Consider the following 22,950-nt stretch of genomic DNA (forward strand, 5'->3'; position numbering starts at 1 on the left):
TCAGAACTGCAGAAAGAACTGGCAGCTCCCTCCGAGTCATGTTTCCACGTTTCAAACTGCTGTTTCCAAATTTACTCCTCAGTGCATCCGCAGGCATTCGGCTTGGGAGATGGAGGAGTAAACAATAGCAGAAGCTCAAAGCTGGTGCACAGCAGGAGGTCCTGAGAGGGGGTTTCTCGTCCCAAACACCCCCCACCCACTTCCAGGGTCTTTGTCCTTGGGATCCACTCAAACATGATTGGGGGGGGCATGGTTCATGGAGGGTCTTGTGTTTACCTGTCATGTTGATGGCTCTATTTAGGGCCTTGACACGGAGGAGATGCACCACTGAGCATCATTCAGTGTGTTTCCATGCTCACAAGAAACCAGCTAAATCATCGCCTTTCCTGCCATGAGGAAGCAAAGTTTCTGCTGTGATCAGTCATGAATGGAATAGAATAGAATAAAACAGAATGGAATAGACAACTAGTAACAACTAGGAGAGATTTGCTGAGTTTGGGCAGCATGTCAAAAAACAGGTTGGACAGTTTGACAGATGACTATGTTTGCAGACGACATTGTGCTCTGTAGTGAGCGTAGGGAGCAGGTAGATTATAGTCTGAAGAGCTGGAGGTATGCACTGGAGAGAGGAGGAACGAAAGTGAGCAGAGGCAAGAGAGAACAAATGTGTGTGAGTGAAAGGGAGACAGGTGTAACAGTGCAAAGAGTAGAGGTAGTGAAAGTGGATGCGTTAAAATACCTGGCAACCATCCGAAGCGTCAGACAGTGCACACGGTAATTTGTGACAGAAGGACAGCAGGAAGAGTGAAAGGGAAGTTTTACAAGATGGTAGTGAGTATGATGTGTGGTTTAGAGACAGGAGGCTGTGCTGGAAGTGGAAGAGTTTAAGTTGCTCAGAGTTTCATTGGGAGTCAGAGAGGAAAGGCTGAGATGGGTTGGACATGTGCAGAAGAGGAATAGTGGATATATTGGATAAAGGGTGTTGAAGATTGAGCTCCAGGCAAGAGGAAAAGAGGAAAACTACATGGAACGAGAGCATGCAGAGGGTTGGTGTGACAGATGCTGAGGATAGGGTGAGATCCAGGCAGATGGTCTGCTGTCATCATCATAGTTTTTACAGCTATTCTTTCATTTTTATAACTCCTTTATGAAATTGGCCTATTAAGCCTATTGGCTATATTAAGGCTAGATGCCAGATAAACAAGACAATTATCAATATATTGCATTACATAATTGGAAAAGCGACTTCATTGTTATCATTATTTGTCCTCCTTGCAAAAAAAGTTTTCAGTCACAAAATATTTTCCATCTTTAAGTTAAAATTCTAAAAGTGGCATATTATAATCACACAATGACCAACAGCACCACACTAAGACAAACGTTTACTGCAAAAGGATTTCATCAGGCTCGTTCAGCTTCATGTTTGCGCCCTCATCCTCTCCTTGTGTGTGTTCTTGCATGTGAATGTTACATGCACCTCAAAACCCAGCTTCTATGTCATTCAAACATATGACACATCCACACCGCTCTCAGTCCTCCCTAAAAGCAAAAAACCTAAAAAAAAAAAAACCTGTTTTATTCTCTCTGGACGTCTTCGTGTAAACAATCGAAGAGTGGTTTCCTTCTTTCGCTTCTGTAGCCAGCAATGAAAGAAATGACACAGCTTTTCCCAGACTCTGCTGCTGCGTGCCAGCGCTTGTTTTTTTTTCCTTTTCAGAGCATCTTCGCTTTTACACACAAACTTTCTTAGAGCTGCTCATTTTCTCTGTCTCGTCCTTTCTGCAATTTGAGGTTTAAATGCACGAGTTCCTGCACCGCCTCGCCCATGGTAGGCGCACAGGCCTGCTTTCAGAGGACCCTGCGTTAACATCTATTTAACGGTAACCACCTGCAACATTAAACCAAGTCTTCCCCATAAAAAAACGTAATGATTAACATGATGAGGCCAAAATAAGCCCAGTTATGCCTCCACGACTTGGCTAATACATGTGTGTATTAGCACATGCACATGTGTCTCCTGCTGGTTGATATTGAAGTGCACATGTTTGCTGTGTTAATCATCTCTCTCACACACACACACACACACACACACACACACACACGAACAATTTTGCAGTTAATGATCTTCAGTCTGAAGCTAATCGTTCCAGTTTTTGATAAAGGGACTGTTGTTCAGCGCAGTCAGGTGATAGCTGAGTGATGACAACCTGTGACTAGCATGTGGGGGGATTTCCGTCTTTTTCCAGGGCACAGCAGTGGGCACTGTGCCACTGTATAAACACACACATACACACACCTCGAGGCTGTGAAGTCACCACTTGAATCTAAATATAAAAGGGTGTGTCTGACCTGTGTGTGTGCGTGCGTGTGTGTGTTTCAGCTCACAGAGAGGCTATTCTTCTCTGACTCCTCAGTGCTTGGAGTGACCTCACCCTGTCTGGACATCCCACAGCAGTACACACACACACACACACACACACACTGCAGACATGTGGGTCAGACTGGAGTGAAGCTGAGCTGTGAAACAGCTGAGAGGAGGCGTATAGATACATACAAAGTGAGGGGAAAACCCTTTATCGAGCAGGGTGTGACAGATGAGAGATGTTTTGGCCTTTGTGTGCAGAGTGTGTCTCTGGAGCTGTTTCACTTTGTTTTGGTTGTTTTTCTACTGTTTGGCACATGCATGATGGCACGCTGGATCATTTCAAACAATTATACATGAGTAAAAGTTATTCAGCTGCGGGTCTTCTTCTAGACCTTGTCAAAGTGGTGACAAACCGTCACCCTCGAATGAGAGGAAATTGGTTCTGATGTTCAGGAACAAAACAGAAACCACCAAGGTTTCTGTTTTTAAACAAACAAACAAACAAACAATAACACCTTCTGTCCAGTTTCTATGAGGGAGAAACTGTCCAAAGAAATCAAAACGGGGACCACACTATAAATGTGTATTTCTGCAAGAAATTAGGACATTTTAACATTGAAGTCTATGGTGCCTCAAGTGGCCACTTGAGGAACTGCATTTTACAGTTTCGTTTTCCTCCCTCCTCATAGCTCATCGTTTGCTACAGCTTCTGTGAAGGACTGAGAGTCAGTCTCAGACAAAATGAGAGCGCCGCTTCAAAGAAAGAAGTGCAGCATCAATGTCAAAGCCAAATTTGTCATTTAAGTTGACATTTGATTAGAGATTATCAAGCCAGCGCCTTGTATCTCCAGGAATGTTGCCTGAGTTTGCCTTCGTGAACTCTCGATTAACGCGGATCCTGAAGCCGACGTCTTCGTGCTGTAAATTTTTGCTACCGATCGTCGGTCAACCTTTGTGGAAAGTTGGCTCTCTGGCAGGATGACGTGAAGCACCTAGAACGAAAAGGATGTCAAGAAACGAGTTCTGGGTAATGACTTCAGCCTCCCACACATCTGCCTGCTCTGTGCGTCATAAACTCTCTTAATACCGCTCTCTAATTATGCCCCACAAACCCACGTGCTGGGGTTTAGTATGTAAAACCCACAGGTGTGCGTGGCAGATTACAGCACGCCGCCCTCAGGTCGTCTCCTCCCTCCCCTGTTCCTTTTCCTCCTGCTTCCTTTTGCTCATCCAGCCTCTTCTTCCTACCTTCCTCATACCTCCTGTCCTCCCTTACTCCTTCTCTATCTACATAGCCTATTCTCTTTTTAAGTTTCTTCCTTATTAATTATCCTGCTGTTATCTGTGTATTTTTCCTTCTTTTTCTTTCATCTTTTTGTCTGAGTTCCCATCATCCCATTTCTGTATACTCCTACATCCTACATCCGGCTCTCATTTCCCTTCTTCCACATTTCTTTTTTCTCCAGTCCTTCTCCCTTATTCCTTCATTTATTCCTCATTTTTTCCTTAATCTTTCTCCTTTCCACCCAAACCTTTCTTCTTCCTTCTACCGTTACCTTTGATTACATCCTCCTTAATTCCTTATTCCACTTCCAACACACATCCTTCTTTTAGTCCTTTCTCTATTCTCTTGTAAGTCCCCTTCCTCTGTTTTTTTTCCTTGTTTTTGTTTCCTCTCTTCTTCATCATGTTTGGTTCTGATCTTAATCATCTTTTCTTCCTGCCCTGTTTTTCACTCCTGCTCTTTAGCCTTCATAAGTTTCCCTCCTTTTGTTGTTCTGTCCTGCATCTTCTTTACTTTGTGTTTTTCTACCATTCCCCCTAAGCTATTCCTTCAGGTTTTTCCCATTCATTCCCATCTTTCTATTGCGCTTCCTCTCTTCTTCTTCTCTGTTTTCCATCTCCCTTTCCTTTGATACTTCTTTATAACCCTCTTTAAACATTAACCTCATTAGATCTCCTTCTTCTTTTGTTTTTCATGTAGTTGATTTTTTCCCTCTTCATCTCCTTTCTGTTTGCTCTTCATCCACCCCTTCCCTCCATCCACCTCCTTTCAGTTATTCTCTTTCTATCTATACATCTCACTTTATTCCTCCTTAGTTCCCCTTCTGTTTTATTTCATCTGTCTACACTATTTCACCCTCTTGTATATCTCCCCCCTCATCTTCATCTCTCTTCCTGTTTATATTTCTTCAGGCACTTACCTTTTGGCTTATTAAAAAAAATCCTTTTCCCTTCCCTTTTTCAGCGCATGCTGCCTTGCTTTCTCTAAAAATCTTGTCTTCTTCTTCATCATATTCCCATCCTACGTTTCCCCCTTCCCCATTACATTCCTCCGCTCCTCTTTCATCCATGGGAAAATGACAGATTACTCCTGAAGCTTAACGGCACACTGATAGTTTTAGCAGAGCCAAGCGTCGACCAGAGTGTGTTTTAATCTTCCACCAGCACTGTTTATTTCATTAGAGTCCAGCATTTATTACATTGCTGGATAATTAGGGGTCATATTATTGCTGTGTATTTGAGTTCCTAAACCATGCGTGTTGTGCTTTGGACTCTGTGTGTGTGTGTGTGTGTGTGTGTGTGTGTGTGTGTGTGTGTATATAACAGTGATCCTCATTGTAAGCAACATTAAACATCCCAGCACTGCAGCCATTTCTGCCCCTGGTTTGTTTTCATAATGAAAAACTCATTAGAAACAAGTGAACATAAGTACTGTGTCACATGGGTTCAACACAGCCTGGCGGCCTTTTTGCATACGTGTGTCTGTGTGCGTGCATGTGTGTGTTCTGTATTTTACAGTAATGTGTGTGTGGAAGTGGCTTCAGTAGACACAGTTCAGTGTGATGTACATTACATTTCACCGCTCCCTGTGAAAATGTTTGGTGTTCTCACCTCTGTGTAGGGGTCAAAGGTAAACTTCAGCTTCAAAATGATGTCCTGAAGCTGTTATTGTGGTTTTAGCCGCTTATTAATTAATTGTGCTCTTTATTTTTTTGTTTACAGTGGTGCTTTGCTGTGGCATAAACTCTATAAACTATTTATGTTTCATAATCAGCTTTTTATTAGCACGGTTCAAGCGTAACACACTTGAGTTTTTAACAGCCCAGGGCTCAGATGTTTTTAAAATGTTAGACTAGGTAAGAGTCAGTCTGTACCTGAAGTCTGGATTAGTTTTTCACTGTAAATAATCCAGATCAAAATCCTGTCTTCCTTTCATTTAATGATATTTATCCCTGTCTGTCAGGGATGCTCAACATGCTTTTAATGAGAACAGTTTAACATTCATCCTACAGCTTCCCTGTGCCTTACTTTCCTGTAACCCTAGTTTTATAGGGTTAGGCTAGTATAAATGATCTAACCCAGTTTCACTAACCATCCGTCTTTAGCTGTCAGTGGTGCCACAGGGTTTGTTTGCTTTTTGGGGACTGAAGAAAAGTTTCAGTGGTTATAGGTCGGGAGGTAGAGTACGTCATCTGTTGATCACAAGGTTGGTGGCTCCATCTTTGGCTTCTCTAGTCTGCGTGCCAAAGTATCCTAGTGCAAGATACTGAAGTCCAAGTTCTTGCATCCATCAGAGTGTAAATGTGCGTGAATAGAAAAAAATGCTTCCGTGAATGTGTTTGAATGGCTAATTGAGACATGTTGTGTAAAGTGCTTTGAGTGCTCACGCTGAGTAGAAACGTGATGTATAAGAACCAGTCAGTTTATCATTTGCCCTTCCTTTGGTCTTTCTGTGAGGAGTTTGCATGTTCTCCCCGTGTTTGCGTGGGTTTCCCCGGGTACTCCGGCTTCCTCCCACAGTCCAAAGACATGCACTTTGTGGGGAAAGGTTAATTGAAAAATCTAAATTGCCCATAGGTGTGAATGCGGGAGCGCAAATGGTTGTCTGTCCCTGTGTGTTGGCCCTGTGACAGACTGGCGACCTGTCCAGGGTGTACCCCGCCACTCGCCCTATGACAGCTGGGATAGGCTCCTGCACCCCCCGCCACCCTGAGAAGGATAAGTGGAATGGATGGATTTATTGAAACGTACATGGAAATACAGGTAACAAGGCACAAGCAGAGTTTGTAGATTTCTATCCAGTTTGAAAGTCTTTATTAATAAGTCAATAATACCTTTGTTCTTCAACACAGCCCAGACTCTCTTAGGCAGCGTTCTTGTAACTTTAAGTAGTCTTCAACAATAGTTCTCCAGGTTTCTTAAAGGACAGTCAAACCTTTTCTTTGGATGTTAGCAACGTTTAGATCAGTGGTTCTCAAACTTTTCACAATGAGTACCACCTCATAAAATATGGCTCTTGAAGTACCACACTTATGACCCACCCAACTCCCCGTTGCTGGCCGCAAAGGATTACCGCTCACTCGCAGAAGAAGCGGATCGGATTCTCCTGGCTACCAGGAGTTTCGGCATCCAGGCGATAGTTCCCGACTTACTGATGGCATCTCCCGCACCCCCACCGATTCTCCTGGGGGCCTCTGACTCATCGATGGTGGCTAGGATCTCAGCACGGTGACAACTTAACAGCGCCGTGCTGCCTTTGCAGTTTCAAGGCCCAGGGAAACGAGCCCGCAAGCACTCAGTAGTGGCCACGACAGCTGGCGATAAGCAAAGGCTGCTCTTCATAGAGGACTCAAAGCTCTTGTGTAGTCTTTGCATACCTCCACAATGGTATATTATTTAATCTTTAAAAAATGGAGACTTCCTGCACACCACCAGAGAGAGTTCAAGTACCACTAGTGGTACACCTACCACAGTTTGAAAATTACTGCTTTAGATGATCCCAAACAGCTTCAGTAATGTTGAGGTCCTGGCTCTGGGGAGGATAATGTTTCACAGTGTTTTTCTTTCCAGTTATGTTTCTTTAATGCACTGGCAGTGTGTTTGGCAACTAATCAGATAGTTTCAGCATGGTATTACAGGATGGGTCACAATCTGTTGATGTTTTTGTGACAGGCTGCTAATAATAAAATGCCTAAAGATACAGTTTAAAATTGGTTTCCTGTGAAGTTAACTGTTATGTGCAGAATTAAACAGGTTCATCTCTTGAGTTAGGTGCCCTTTGTTATCCTTGAATGATTAATAGTTAAATAATAAGTCATAAAATTATTCCTGGTCAGGTACAAGGAAAGGACTGAAAGTGAGTGAAAAAAAGGCAGCCAATGCCAAAAGGCTTGAGCACTGTTGCTTGAGACCAAGTCCTTGGAAGCAAATACAAAACAGTAAGGAGTGTCTTAAGACATTTTCACAGTATAATTTGACAGCCAACCTGGAAAACCCTATATAACACTTACCTGAAAAAATGATGACTTAAGAGAGTAACACCTCAATCTGCCGACCTGACCCCACCCTCATCACCATTGATGTTACTGTTTTAGGTCCTTCCACAACAACTGTTAATAGATGCTCCAGCAGGGTTTTCCAGAGAGGTGTTTTTTGTCATCTGTTTGCTATAATTAGGGATGTTGATAGAAAACAGTTTTCTGGCATTGCTCCTCTCAGGTATGATAAATGGACACAGGCCAATGCATATTAGAAAGACCTGATGACTTACCCTAAGTCACTAAGTCATCATTCTTAAATTGGACTCTTAAAATAGTTTTAAAACAGCACAGAAACAGAGTGCTACCAAAACCCAAAGTTGTGATAAAAGTGTCCCTTTCAAATGTGACTAACTGCTTAAAGTTTTTCATGTTTGGATGAAAATATTTAACCTTTGAAGTCGATGACAGCATCAGACCCAGGAGAGCTCGGCAGAAAGAATGAGTTAATATGTGAAAGATCTCACTTTATGTTTGAGTTGGCTCGCAGGGCCGAGTCCCCCGCTGCGTGTCTGTAAAATCCTGAAACCGTGAAATCAGACCTGTGTTTCCATGACACGCATTCCTTTGATTTTTTTTTTTTCTGAAGCAGTAAAAGCAAAAAAGTGAATGAATGAATGATTAATAAAAGAAGGGGCAGGTCTGCTCTCCGTTTCCACCCTGGAATATATTCCTTTACGTTTGCCCCAGAGACATCTTTAAAGAGCATTTATTCTGGGTTAATAGTGGAATTCACCTGGGGTTGATAACTGAAAGTGATGGATAATAAAACCAGCTTCTAGCTGCCTGGTGACCTCTGACAAAGCCAAAGGAGAAAAAGGATTTCAGTCACTATTTGAGGGTTGTGAAATTTGGGGGTGGGGGGCGGCCCGGGATGTATGTATCTAATGATTAATATTAGATACATACCAACAGCATTTTATCACTTATCTCTGAAACAAAGTTTTGTGTTCCCAGATTACCCAGTATCAGTGTCTTTAGTTTAAACACATTTAAATTAAGACAGTGGTTTGTGAACAGAAATCTGTTGCCACCCTCACTTGTGCTTTTTGGTTTGTTTGTTGTTGTTTTTTTGCAAAAAGGTACATTTTTGAAACTGTTTTAGCTCGAGAGGCAGTGAGAGAAAAAATGCATGACAGTGCCAACATACTTATAAAAGATGACAAAGTGTTTGAGTTGACCGATTAACACACAACCCAAAACTTGACGACCTCGCCTGTGCGTCACCTGTAACAATGGTTTTTGACACCTCAGCATATGTCAATAAAGATGTGGTTTAATGACCTTTAGAATAGTTTCCAAGGGTTTTCCAAGTGTAGCTGCATAGGCAGAGACCACCCTCACTAACTTCTGAGGCACACCCAGTCATTTTGTTGTATAAGCAGGACTAAAATATGACAAACCAGATTGGCCAACAAGTTATCCGGTTGAGAAAATGCAAGATGAGATAAGCGTTCGAACTTTCAAAATAAAGCTTGTCCACTTAAGCTTGTCCACTGATTCTGTTCTGGCGCGTTGGATTGTACATGATGGTTGGTCACTAAAAGACTTCCTCCCCCTCTAATGCAGCGGTTTCTGTGAGGCATGCAGGTGTGGATGCAACGGCGACTGCACGGACTCTGTCAAGTTTCGAATCTAAACTCTAAGGCGGTTCGTTTATAGAGAGAACATGGTCCAGCCTCGACTAAACTACCAGGTGTACGTCGCAGGTCTGAGCAGAGTAGCAGGTATGCGTTGCATCGGGGATGCCACAGAGTACTGCAGACCTTGAGAGTACACACACTGCAGCAGTAAACCATATAATCAACCAATGACTTCCTGCATTTTCTTTGTTCACAGCTAGCCAATAAGCAGACATTCTCATGTGGTTTGTAGTACGGATGTCATGAGACGCGATCAAGTACTTTGTGATGGAAAAGTTCTGACAACTTGATGGTTTGATACTTTTTGATGTTTGAAGAGAATTTACAGTAATGTTTCTGATGATCGAGGAAACAACTGTTTTATTGATGCTATCAGGCTGCAGCATTTTTAAGTGTAGGTAAACAGCGCGCATTTTCCATCCTGCTTTTCCAATGAGCTACTGTCACTGATGACACACTACCTATGTGGAAGTGTTAGTACTACTGAAACGAGGTGCCAGCAGAAGCGTTATAGTGCATTTGCAGTGACATGCATATTTGTTCTTTGGATGCATGAGCATGTTGTTCCAGTACTTCTCTAAATGTGGGAATAAAACCGCAGCAAAATAAATGACAAAAAAAGATCCGTCCTGATTTTTCTGTCATTGTTGGCCTGACTGTCTTCCTGCCGGTGGTCCGCTCAGTAAGCAGGTCATTTGCCCCGTCCGTCTGTGTGTTCCTGTCTTTTATTTCTTTCATGCTTTTTGTGTGTGTGTGTGTGTGTGTGTGTGTGTGTGTGTGTGTGTGTGAGAGATTTATGGCTGAACTGAAACCTCTCACCACACTGCACCGCACAATCGTCAATGTCTCACTTCTCTGCAGCCTAAAAAACACCCTGAAACATCCCAGCAATGCATTAACGGCACAGCCTTCACCACTGTGTGACCCGCAGTCACCTCTGTGCCAAACACACACACAGAGTCTATTACAGGGGAATGTGATGGGTTTCTGTGGGATGTTTGGTTCGGGCTGTTTTTGGAGATGCTGTTTAGGGTGAAGTTGCCAGGGGGACAAAGACAGTTTAACAAAAAATGTCTTCAAAATGGGCTTTAAAGGAGTCGTTCTGGCAGCGCTGATGTGTCTTTGAGTGACTTTTTTTTATTATTAGAATGATTTCTTTTTTTCTTGAATGTCCTTCTGTTTGCCTTCCAAGTGTCCTCTTTCATCTCAACCAAATCGTGTCTTTGTCTGCAGATCGAGGACGGAGGGAAGGCTGCCCACTGCAAGAAGCTGAAAGTTGGTGATGAACTCATTAACATAAACGGATCCCCCCTCTACGGCAGCAGACAAGAAGCCCTGATTCTCATTAAGGGATCCTACAGGATACTGAAGCTCACAGTCAGGAGGTAAACGCTGTGAGAACTACACAGATCCACGAGAGGTTCATGCTAGGGTTAGCAGACAGAGCTGTGGGTGGAGATGTCATTTGACAAAATCAGAAGCTACGCATACCTCTCACACAGACTCGGATTCGGCGCTGCTGCAGAAGCAGCTATACCAGCATTCGTGAGAGTTCATTTATTTATTTAGTTCATTTATTTAAATAAAAGTTTGCAACGGTGAGAGGAACTGAACAAGAACAAGCTGAGATAATATTATAATGTGTAATTACCTCTAACAAAGAACCTCAGCGAACGGGCTCACGAATGAGGTTATCACTGCAACATCGTCCAACAAAGTCCCCCTGCAGTTTTGGTAAAGATAATGACTTTGCTGTGATTCTTGGCTGTATTTACATGTGAGATTGTGCTGAGAGAGAAAGTCAGAAGAAACAGAAAGGCTCTTACTTTGTTCTGAGAGCGAGGGCTTCATGTGTTTGCAGCTGCTGAGCAGTGGGAAACCAACGAGTGCAGGAGATCGGTTACAGAGCAGCACTGTCAATTTTTTTTACCCGGTGCTCCTTTTCTGGGGAAGAAAGCTCGAAAGGGGAAGGAAAAGGCACCAGTTGGCAACAAGGAGGTGACCTGAAGGGTCATTACTGAGTAAGGTTTGTCAAAATAAATCAAGACTCAGATACTAATTGATTTAACTAGTTTATGTCAACATCATTAAAGTACTGAACAGTTACCACAACTCTTAACCTGGTCAGTGCATATTTTTGAAGTCAGTACACTTCACCTTTAAGGTAAAGACCCTACAATATTAGAGAGAAACCCCCAACAGTCAGACTGTCCCCTATGAGCAGCACTTGGAGACGGTGGGAAGGAAAAACTCCCTTTTAAAAGGAAGAAAGCTGTGGCTGAAGCAGGCTCGGGGAGGAGTTGCCAAATGTTGTGACTGGTTAACTATTATCAGTTACCCGATAGCCACATTATGGTATCGTTAAGATAGTGTGCTGCGGTTAATTTACAAAGGGTCATTACAGCAGGTACCACATGTTTCATTTGGCTCGTTTTATACTGCGTGTCCTTCCTGATACAACCCTGAACCTCTAACCCCCTGGTTTGTGTCTTCTCGGAAAATGGTTTTGAGTATTGAGTATTTTCCTGGTTATCAGTATCATGTTTGAAATTCCTACCTCTCACCTGTCAGTGGAGCCAGAATCCAGGAAAAGGTCACCAACATGTAGCCACACATCTGAAAGCATATTGATTTGTTCTCCTGATATTTAGATTGTAGTATTGATATTTTAACCTTGTACAATGCACATTCACGTGCTTTGCAGACTGCTGTGTGCATGCTGTAACAGTGTACTATCACCAGGGGGCAGTGTCAAAGGAGTAATGCGGTTCACGCTTATGATATTGCCGGGCCTTTAGTTTGGTCTCTGCAGCAGGGGCTAATGTTCTTCGTCTTAGAAATGAGATGATGTGAAACTCGAGCTTAAAAACATTTAATACGTCCTCTTCAGCCACTGTCATTGCCCTTCGAGGCCCTTCTTTGTGTTCGTTTTTGTTTTTCGGCTTCTTTTTCTTCACGGTGAACAAAGTTGTCGCTTCCTTTCTCTTTTATTTTTCAGCCATTCAGCATTCGGCCTATTCACAGCATCATTCCCGTCAGCCTCTCTGCTTTTATTTTGAGGCATGTCAAGCTCCCAAGCTGAGATTGCAGATTTCAAAAAATAATAATAGTTTAAAAAAAACAACCATAATAGTTAAATAAACGGCACTCGTACATAAACTTCATCAACAAGTAATTTCGTGGCTTCACAGTGAACGTTGGCTCATTCGTCTTCTTTGACTTGTTGACCCCTAATATTGTGTTTAGTTTGATTCTCAGCATTGGGAAGGAAGGTGAGGGAGGAAGTCGCCGTCCTTTTCCCCGGTTCATCGGCACCTAAAAGGCGCGTTCTCACACTTAAGATGTTTTTCACGGGAAGTCACCTTTGACTTTCAGGGTGTCTGAAAGGAAACCGATGAGCAGTGAGGGTGGAGTATAGGTGACTCTGCTTGTGTGCGTTTGTTGACATCTACACCAGCAGTTGTATATCCTTAGTGCTTTATTTAAAAGTCATAATTGCCGTTATTCAAAAACTCACAGGACTGTGCACACATCCAGAAGATTTTAACTGACACTTGCTCTGACTTGGACTTTTGCATTCACTTCATGGTTGTAACTCTGACGTCAACTCTCTTTAAGCACCGTTTATGGTCCTTTCCAGAAAGAACAATCTTGCTCTATAGCAGATAAATTTCTGTTTATCATTTAGGTACTTTGCAACTAGCGTGCTTGTCAGAGCTTCCTGCTAAAAACAGCTACGCATTGTTTCTCCTCAGAACTTTAATGTTTGATTCATGGGATGTTTGAGGTTGTGTGTAGTCTAAGGCGCAGGCTCCAGCGCAGCTCTGGACCCTACACTGTAGCTTGACATGCACCTTCACAGAAGTGTAACTGCAAGTTGAAGTGGTGCACACTCCTCAGCAGCTTGAAAGGTCTGTTTAGGAGTAATATGCAGTGAAAACACGCTGTATTGATTAACACAAGGATGCACCTTATTGAGACATAGTAAAAGGGTAGAAATTTGTGCACAAAAACACACAGACACACAAAGGGCAAAAAAACATCATTTGTGTTTTGGCTTTGGAGCTGGAGCTAATGACGGGAACAGTTTCAGCCCGTCAACTGAACTCCAGTTGGCATCTTAATGTGGATTAAAAAAGTGCTGGGGGAAAAGAGCAGCAGATCTGAGCTCTGGCATTTAAATTGTCAGGAGCTGGACTCAACCGATTGCTGCTTTGATTGAACTGTGAACTTCAGCTATTTATCAAGTTCTTTTACAGTGAGTTCAGATATGAAATCTAATTGAATTTGCGTGTCAGGTTTTTGTTATCACTGACGTTTTGACAGTTTTGAATATCAGTATAATAAATCGACGCAATGACAGGAATTTTAACTGTAATTACATTTGAATTGTAATTATTTCTAACAAAAATAGTTTTAATCTGTTCATTCTGAAAACACACCAGGGATCAGCGTGCTCGCAACTGTTTTTAGATGCTTGCTTTTGTGCTTGTGCTGCACAGCCATCTGTCTTTCTCAAGAACCAACAGTAGTCCGCAATCACGCCCGGATCAAAATCTCCCTGATATCAGTTCTCCATCACTTTTCTATCTTACATCAAATCTGTCCTGCCTGCTAACATCTTCAAGATTTGGAGGAAAAACACTTGAGGTAAGTGCGTCTTCAGTGTCATTCTGGCACTCCTGAGCTGATATGTTTTCATTGTGTTATCCACAAGCTCAGCATAATTCTCTGCTCTGCGATTGCCAACAAAATTCGGGATAACCTGTGTTAATGCTTCCCATTGCTGCTGATTCAGGACCAACCTTACCTATACTTGGCGTCACTTTCCTTGAGACCAGACTTATTTCTTGAATGCTGAAGGGCGTCGCTGTTTCTGTCCAGCCATCCTAAGTTGTCCAACAGTTGGCATGTCATAACTGGGGGAAAAAATAAAACAAACCAAAAAACAGGTAATGAAAATGAGTTCGCAAGTGATGTCAGCAAGTAAAATTTGTTAAAGTACAGTTGACTCCCAGCAGCAAAATACTGGTTGATCAGTGTAATAAAGTGTTTCAACAATGGGCGCTCTGTTACGGGGTCGTTCGGGGAGGCCGTACCTGTTTCTATAACAAGCAATTAGTTCAGAGCACACAGAATGAGTAACTGGAGTTGAGTTAATGGCTGGCCTGATACTCTAAAATATTTTGACAGATTAGTAATAGTCATACTACCATTTGTATTGGTAAATGTCATTAAGAATACGTTCATTTGAAACCTTTTTAACTTTAATACTTCTGACCCATGTGAGGACACGTCACAGTCTTATCAGCGATTTGATTTGGGGATATTTATTCTGGTACTTTTGTTGGCTTGATTGACTCTGAGCCTACTTTGAATAACCCTTGTTTCTCTCTACCGATGTGAGTAGTCTCTCTCATATTTCAGGCCTGCTTTTACAACAAAATGACCGGGTGTGAATTAGTGGTTAGTGAGAGTGGTCCCTGCCTATGCAGCTATCCTTGGAAAACCCTTGGAAACTGTTCAAATAGTCATCAAAGCACATCTTTATTGATATACTGAGGGTTCAGAACTCGTCTTTAAGAGTACAGGGGAGCTCATCTTTATAGGGGAAAGGGTTAAGGGCTATTTGTATAGACTTAAACCTATATGTTTCATCTTAAATTGCTGCTCAGACCAATTAAGCAGTTAATAATATCAACCAGAGCTCTGAGAATTGCATTAAAACAACAAAAATCGGACATTTTGCCAAATAAATGAAGAAACGAGCTGCATGTTTTTCCATAACATCTTAAAAAGTTTTAAATTTAAGCTGTAAATATCCAGAAAGTCTGAAGCTGCTAACTTGGCAGTACATCTACAGCATATCTATGTAACCGATCAGACTGTTAGTGTTGAGTGTTTAGCATATGTGTGGACACATGTCGGCTCTCACACAGCTTTGGGAAAGCCCCAGCAGTCAGACATGCAACACATACCAGACACCAGCACCCACTGTGGGTTTCACTGGGAGAGTTCTCATCGCCAGTTGCATTCCTAAAGACATTTCTGTCTGTCCACTGGTCAATCTGTCAGCCTGAGCCTGCTGAATATGATGTACAGTGTAGTACGCATGTGGGTGTAAATACTGTTGTGTGCATGCCTAACAGAATTAATCCGCCTGCTGCAGAAACAGGAGCAGAAAACCCTGAGGTGCTGGACGGCTGGTCTGGTTTCAAGGCCAGAACAAGGCGCGTTGCTGCCAAACAGCTGTCTGAAGCTGTCCAAGGAGACAAAGCAGTAGTTGTAACACCACTAATATCTTGGATTTACATCTTAAGTAAGTTAGGTAGTATGGAAAAATCAACGCCAGTGTGAGAGAAAAGTTGATAAAAACAACAAAGCGTATGGAAACAGGGAAAGCTTTTTCTTTTCTCTCCCTGCAAAAAAAGAAACTATTATATATAAACATGTGTTAGATTTCAGCCTTCATCCACTAAGTTGCAACAGTAAATGTACACTTGGAAAATTTGCACATGAAGATGTCATTAAACTGAACAAAACCTATGAAGTAATCCTTCTATCTAAAGCTCAGATCCTACTCTTATTTGTTATGAAATTTGCATGAACAGTATGTCTGCAAGCTCAGTGTGGATTGTGAGTGAGACTGGACAGATCGGTCTAGTCTGGTGACAGAAAGAGATCTGAGCCTGAAAGCAAGCATTTCATCTACGTTCCCACCCTTGATTTATCATTGAAAGACTGAGATTGCAGATAAAAGTTGTGGCAATGAGAACTTAGAGGCAGGATGTGGAGATTGGCCATTTGGTAGGGGCTCAGAGTCAAGCTTGTATTCCTCCACATCGAAAGGAGCCCGTTGGGGGTGATTCACGCATCTGACTAGGGTGCTTCATGGGTGAGGTGTTTCAGGTCATTATCTCTTGGCTGATTTGGGGAAACACCTTGGCCTCCCGTCAGAAGGGCTGGAGATTAATCTTGGCATCTGTTGGACTGTTGCATGTTGGACCTGGATAAACGCAGGAAGATGAAAGGATAATGTTTACAGTGTGGGTGACGGCATAATATGCAGCAATTGGCAGGTGGAGGAAATGATCTTCCTCTAAAAGCGGTCTGTGCTCAGAATGCACATGATTTTTGCTGTTACAATGGTCACCATGCCTGAGGAAGCAATTATAGTCAGAAAAGCTCACCGTTTTATATCTGAGAGATAGACTATACATTAGTGAAGAATGGCAAATTAAACCAAAGTGCATGGAGTCTTTAAGAAGGATTTCTCTGCAAATTATGTACAGCAGCTAAAAGAAAAAAAAGTTCCACCTAAACTTATGTCCACCTCTGTTTTTGTATGAGTTAGAATTATAAATCGTCGTTAACAATGGCCATCCTCCACTGCAGTTGTATCATGCAGTCTGCACCCTCTATTAGAGCTGGTCTCCTAATTGGTGGGAACACTTTTATGTCCCAGAACAGCTGAAACTGTGGCCAAGAAATAGGGAGCCTTTGGTTAGAAAATGGATGAATTAACTAACTGAATGAACTTTAATTAAAGTTAACGTTAAAGATTTCCCCCCTCACCCTCTTCTCTGACTGTTTGGAGCTCAGGTGGTTAAAAATGTGGGCGCATCTCATCTTAAAACTCATAAAACAGCATAGCCTTGTAAAGATGACATTCAGTATTATAACCTCCTTCAATCTGTGCAAGCTCCTCTGTATGAATCAGCATTTCTGTGCCATTAGCCTGCGTGTTTCTCTGTCTGTGCCCATAAAGAGGTATTATTTGTTTTTTTGGCTGGAGTGCTCTTATTTTGGTCGCCCACACATAAATTAAACCCCCTGTGATTGACACGTTACTGACACTAATGACCAATCACAGCCTCTGTATTAGGTGGGACTGTGTTGCACTTTGACCCTGACGCTGTGCCAGTCACGTCACCCGCCTGCCAGTCTGGTTTTAGTCATTACTGTACAGGAACAAGGAACCCTCTGAAAGTACTGCACACACACACATACTGGCTGGCCAGGGATGATGAAATGCTCACATTTGCACACTTGGCTCTGCTTGTATACTTTTAACAGTGGAAAAGGGCCCTTAGTCAAAAGCCAAAACTCATTACCACCTCTTTTAGTAACACATAGGGGCTGTTGGTGCAGAGATGTAAATGGATGGACGTTCGTGTTCCTTACTACATCTTTAGTGGGAATGTGTAAAAAGCGTGACATGCTGTGGTTTGGTGGGACAGATATTTTTGGCTTGGACTCGGTGATGCCAAAAAGTGGCTAGCTGAACAGAAAGTCCCTCTTTTGCCATTAGTTTCAGATCAGACTAATTTAGTAGCATTACAGTGTTTGTATGAATACTTGAAACTGCAAAATGTGGAAGATTAGTTCACAGTTCATAAGTTTACAGTTTCAGTTAACTCAACACCCATTTTTTTGTGTGCTTTCATTATAAAAAAAAAAAAAAGAAAAAGAGCAGAACAGCAGTGTTTTCCTGCACATAGATGTTGCTTCGGCTGGTCACCAAGGTATATAAAGGCCTACCATTTATTTATTTATTTTTTTGTGTGGCACATTTGGCATTTTAGCATCTTTTTATCCATTGGTGCCTCTGGTGGTGCAGTGGTTTGCACAATTATTGGTTTATTCTAGCTGGAGACACAAATCCACTTTGGGGTTGCGTCAGGAAAGTCATTCGGTATAAAAGCATGCCAAATGAAACATGCCGAGCTGCTAGCTGTGGTGACCCCTTGTAGCAAGGGAGCAACCGCAAGTAGCTTATAACATGTTTTTATCCACCCGAGTTACAGGTAGTGCAAAAGCATGGACGTAGCCACTGCAACGTTACATAATGACTTTTGGACACATTTTGAATCCTCCATGTTAGTGTTTTGGTCACAACATGTTAGTTTTTAGAAGCTAGAATTTACTATATTTGGATAAGAAGCTATTGTGCTAATCCTGTGGTTAGCTAGCTTGCTTATGTCCCAGTTACACAGACCTCGAGACTTGCTGGCAACTACTTGGTAACTACTGGTCATTTTGGAAAAAATAAGTACTGCTAATGGTTGTAAGTAGCTGCTGTAGCCCCATTCACATGGGCCTAGAGATCAGTCAGTTGCAAAGAGGTATACGAACTGTATGTGTCGTTTGCATTGAAAACGACACGTTGTAAAAATGAGCAGTACTTATAAGAAGCTGTACAGGCTGAGAATGACAGCTGAATAGTTTCTGAAGTTTGTGTCTTTTCCTCCATACAAAAAAAGATGAGGGCCTCATCAAGCACAGGAAATGTTTCAGGTTGATAAAGCCACAGCCCTATCAGCGCTTTACAAGCTCATAGTCTGACAAGGCCTGAACAGCGCCCTCTTCTGGAAGCTTGTGCCCGTTTTGTCTTTTTGCTTGGCAACCTAAAGGGAATCTTTCAACCAATCATCTTGTTTTGTAAAAATTTGGCAAGACTACGTTTAATTTACATTTCATTTCTTTTTTTCCCCACCAAACTAAAGCACTGCTATGTTTTTACATCTGTATGCACATGTGTATGTGTTTAATAAAGGTGCGAAATTATCCTGCACACTCGTTCTGTTATTCTAAGCTCCATTAAAGCTCAAATGGTCTAAACGGCCTTACATGGGGAGTAATATTGTGGATTATTATGTGCTCAACACGTTTGCCTGTGGAAACATCAGGAAGTCACTCACCGGGGGTCCCCTGTACAGTAGTGGCCTCTGAATAAATGGTCTTTTCAGCCGATGGGGCCTGTGGGGAAAATGTACACACTGTGGATTTAATTATGAGATGTAAATTCAGTGGAAGGAAATGTGGAGTTGGCGAGGAGAGATGATGATTTTGATAATAGTACTTTTGTGCAACTTTTTTTTGCACTACTTCTTTTTTTCTTTTTTGCTAAACTCTGCTTGGAAAGCTTTGAAATAGAGGCTTGTGTATGATTTACAAAAGGGCGTATTGTGTCTGACAGCTTTCCATTGCATTTACAGTAAGGACTTCACTCTCGTGCCTGTCGGCTGCTACAGAGATGTTGCATTTAGTCTGTTTTCTATCTGTTTCTCGCCATTCTTAGCGCCATTGTTTATTCTTTAAATAAAACACATTCAGATCAGACTTACTACATTGTCCTGTTGCTGAAAGAGGAGCAGGCCAAAGGAAGGCCCACAGGCTAAATCTGGCAAACCGCAGGATTTTACTGGCCTGCCCAGCAGTTCAGTGGAGGGTAAGAAAAGGGGAGTGTGTTTGGGTCCATTTTAGCTTTTATTTTCAGGAGTGATGCTTTATGGCTCCTTTAACAAGCCAGCTGAGGGTGAAAGAGACCCACACTATTGTTAACTGCTGCTGTATTTTCTCTTAATTAAGACAACCACTGTCTTAAAAATGCTTCTTTTAACAGAAAAGCAAAAAAACATAAATTTGAACATCATTTTATGAAGGACAGGGCAGTAAAGAGCATTTTTGTCCTTAATTACCCCAAAACAGCCCCAGAATTGGCCACACTTTATAATAAAAATCACACTAGCATACATGAAGACATGCTTATGTAGATATGATCATTTGCTACATATTATATAGGGGAGTTCTTCATGTGAATTCGATATGACTGACATATACTTCTTTTGATATGTCAAAGGAGGGAAATGCCAGTGTAAATAACAACGCTAGCTATCCATATGGAAACAGTTTGCTTTATAATCTATTTTACATAAATGTGAAAATAATTTTCAAAGTGAGCTCCATGTTGTAATGAGCGATTTGGATCATAAACTCACTAGAAACATTTTTACAGAGATTATAAATCAAGAATGAAGCCAGTAATTTTCCCAGACTTCCGTACAACCTGAAGTCTCTGTGCAGCTAGGGGAGTCGCCCCCTGCTGGCCATTCAAAAGAATCCATGTTTAAAGCACATCTGCATTGGCTCCACTATGTCTGTCTTTTATGAACAGTCTGTAAATACCACCTGTTCCACCTTCCACTGTGGAAATTACCTGCGCCTCTGTACACCTGTCTTACTGGACTTTGATGGCTTTCAGTAGACATTTTGAAGCTCTTTTCTAACTCATAAATATGTTTTGCATAAAAGGTTAGCTTCATACATCTATAGGAACATCATTTCCTCTGCTGCGTTGCTGTATCTCTTAAAAAATGAAATGAACATCTCATTCACACATTTTCCTACATAAATGAAACATAAGAGCCTTTTTTAAGCGTCTGTGTTCTCTGATAAGAATAGTTTTCAGTTTCTACGCTTGCCAGCCCTCTGCCCTCCTTTTCAAAGTGTTGTCGCCTCGGAGTATTTTTTGTCTCTTTACATATTTTGGGGTGTTTTTAAGCGAGTGATGATTTTTCCAATATATTTCTGGAAGTGAAGTTTGGGGATGTTTTGTTGGCCCGACCTGGAAATGTCTCTTCTATAGTACTTCCTGTTTTCAGAGACCTTTTGTTAATTTCAGCTGCAGTGTGTGTGTGTGTGTGTGTGTGAGTGTGTTTTGGCTTCCCTCAGTGGTGGGCAGCCACGGAGCATGCAGGAGGACATTCTTCAACTTTTGGATCATTATTTCCTGTTCTTCCCAGAGTTTCCCGTCCCTGCTTCCTGTCCAGCTAATGTGTTAGCAAGATTTGTGTGTTTACTTGTGTGAAAAGCAGCGTCTTTAATGGGAAGCGGACAAAGATCAAACAGTTTATTTACAGCGACTGATGGAATAGGAAGCTCCTCTGTACATGCAGGTGTACATGCGCCTATGTTTATATTACATTTGCCAGCCATGATAACAATTACATGAACCCGGAAGAAGCATTTAAAATGTTAGTTTTATTCGACCATTTTGATGTGTGCAACTGTAAATGGAAGCACCAAATCTTTAGAACTTCAGTACCAAAAAACCCGTTTAGGGGGCGCCAGTGAACTACACATAGCATGAATCTTAACTGGTGCGAAACAGAAGCGATCAGTATTTATAGAGTCAAACTGCTTGACTTTCTTTGTTGCATCTCACTTAAGCTATTTTGAGTGATTCCTGTACGAAGAATATGTATCTGTGTGAATTTAAGAGGAAAAATCATTTAATAAATGTGCAGCAGTAACAAAGTATTTTGGTAAAAAAATGTGAGTTTACAGATAAAATGTACTGTGTCTTCAAAGTCTGGATAAACCAGTGTCACAACGTAAAAATGTCTGCCTGGTCTAAAAAGTGAGCCTGCATTCTTTTTCATGCCCAGCAGGGGGCGACTTCTCTGGTTGCAAAAAGATGGGGAACGTTCATTAATAGAGTCTAAAAGCACAATTATCCAAAGTATACTCGGTGACTAATGAATGGTACATGACTAGTTGTTACCCAGTGAACACGCTGTGTCTTCAGTTACACGTAAACCTCTCATTCCACGTCAGGGTTAACAACCAAGCTGGTGAAGGCAAAATTTGGTGTTTTTTGCTTTTAAAACACTTTAATTTAGATTCTGCTGCTCAGCGGGTGGCTCAGCTCATCCCATATAGCCTCCCCCACTTACTCTGCAGACAGCTTTGCAACCACCTCCCCCTCAGACCCGCCTTTCATACAGTTGATGGCTTATCTGTGCTGTGCTCCGGTCTTACTGCTGCTTTCCACGTACAGGTTTCCCTTTATCAAGCGAAATATGGGAGGTCTCAGTATCGAGACATAGAGCTCTTTTTCTCTATGATTTTGTAATAATGAAGAAGACTAATATGCACTGTAGAGCAAAAAGAGCCAAAGAAGTAAAGCCTCGGTTTGGGTTCAGGTCTGTAATTTGGCAGCTTCGGTTGGGTCTGGGTGCTCTGGTTTCCTCCCACAGTCCAAACATGAATGTTAGTTTAATTTAATTAGAAAGCCATTGGTGTGGATGCAGGCATGAGTCTGTCTGTCTCTGTGTTAACCTACCTTTTGCTCAGTCTCTCCGCACAGATCAAGGTTATCTCGCTCTGTCATACCCAATTTCATTTTTATATACGTCTCTATAAATACTCTGTCATACTCTGTCAGCAATCTGGTAAATGTCTAAAACTCATAGAGATGAGACGACAGAACAACAGGAAATACCCACCGACTCAGCGAGGCAAAGGCTGGAGTTACGTGGCAGAAGGAGAATACGTAAGGAAATTAAAATGATAATTACAAGAGAGCCTGACATCACGTTTGATGATTTTGACAGCGTAAACACGACTTTATGACAAAGCCCTTTCATCTCGACTCACCCTTTCATCTGCGCTTCACATTAGTCAAACATTTGTTTTTAACCGAAGGCCGCAGTGGGGAGGAGGGAGAGGAGATGAAAGAATGGAAACAGGGAAAGTGGCTGGGGGAGAAAAGAATCCAGGGTTTGTGGGACTTCTCCGGTATTTAGGTGAAAGAAAATGCTGACATGTTTTGACATGATTCCTGACTCAGATAGGAACGTGAGAAAAGATGACATGTAGCAAAGCCGCAAGATTTAGGCCATTAATTTAACACGAAATTAACTAGTAGTTAAATCAGGTCATATGAGCTTAGTTTGTGTGCATTGTCCCTGACAAATAAATGGATGGATGGATTAACGGGGTGGCTGTCAGGAGGGAGAGCAGCGCATCTACTGATCGGAAGGTTGGTGGTTTGATC

General features: G+C 42.0%; 1 protein-coding gene across 1 annotated transcript in view; it reads left to right on the forward strand.

Annotated features, from left to right (window-relative positions):
* The window catches only part of shroom4 (shroom family member 4), a 98,761-nt gene that overhangs the window by 25,010 nt on the left and 50,801 nt on the right, over positions 1 to 22,950 (forward strand). The window contains exon 2 of the mRNA XM_086276909.1: positions 10,563 to 10,714. Within this exon, the coding sequence (XP_086133035.1) occupies positions 10,563 to 10,714 (152 nt within the window). The remainder of the gene's footprint in view (positions 1 to 10,562; positions 10,715 to 22,950) is intronic.

Source organism: Aulonocara sp. 'chitande type north' Nkhata Bay, linkage group LG3 (genome assembly GCF_057382095.1).
Source record: "Aulonocara sp. 'chitande type north' Nkhata Bay isolate Kocher_YH1m ecotype deep benthic linkage group LG3, A_spYH_male_GT1.1, whole genome shotgun sequence".
NCBI lineage: Eukaryota > Metazoa > Chordata > Actinopteri > Cichliformes > Cichlidae > Aulonocara > Aulonocara sp. 'chitande type north' Nkhata Bay.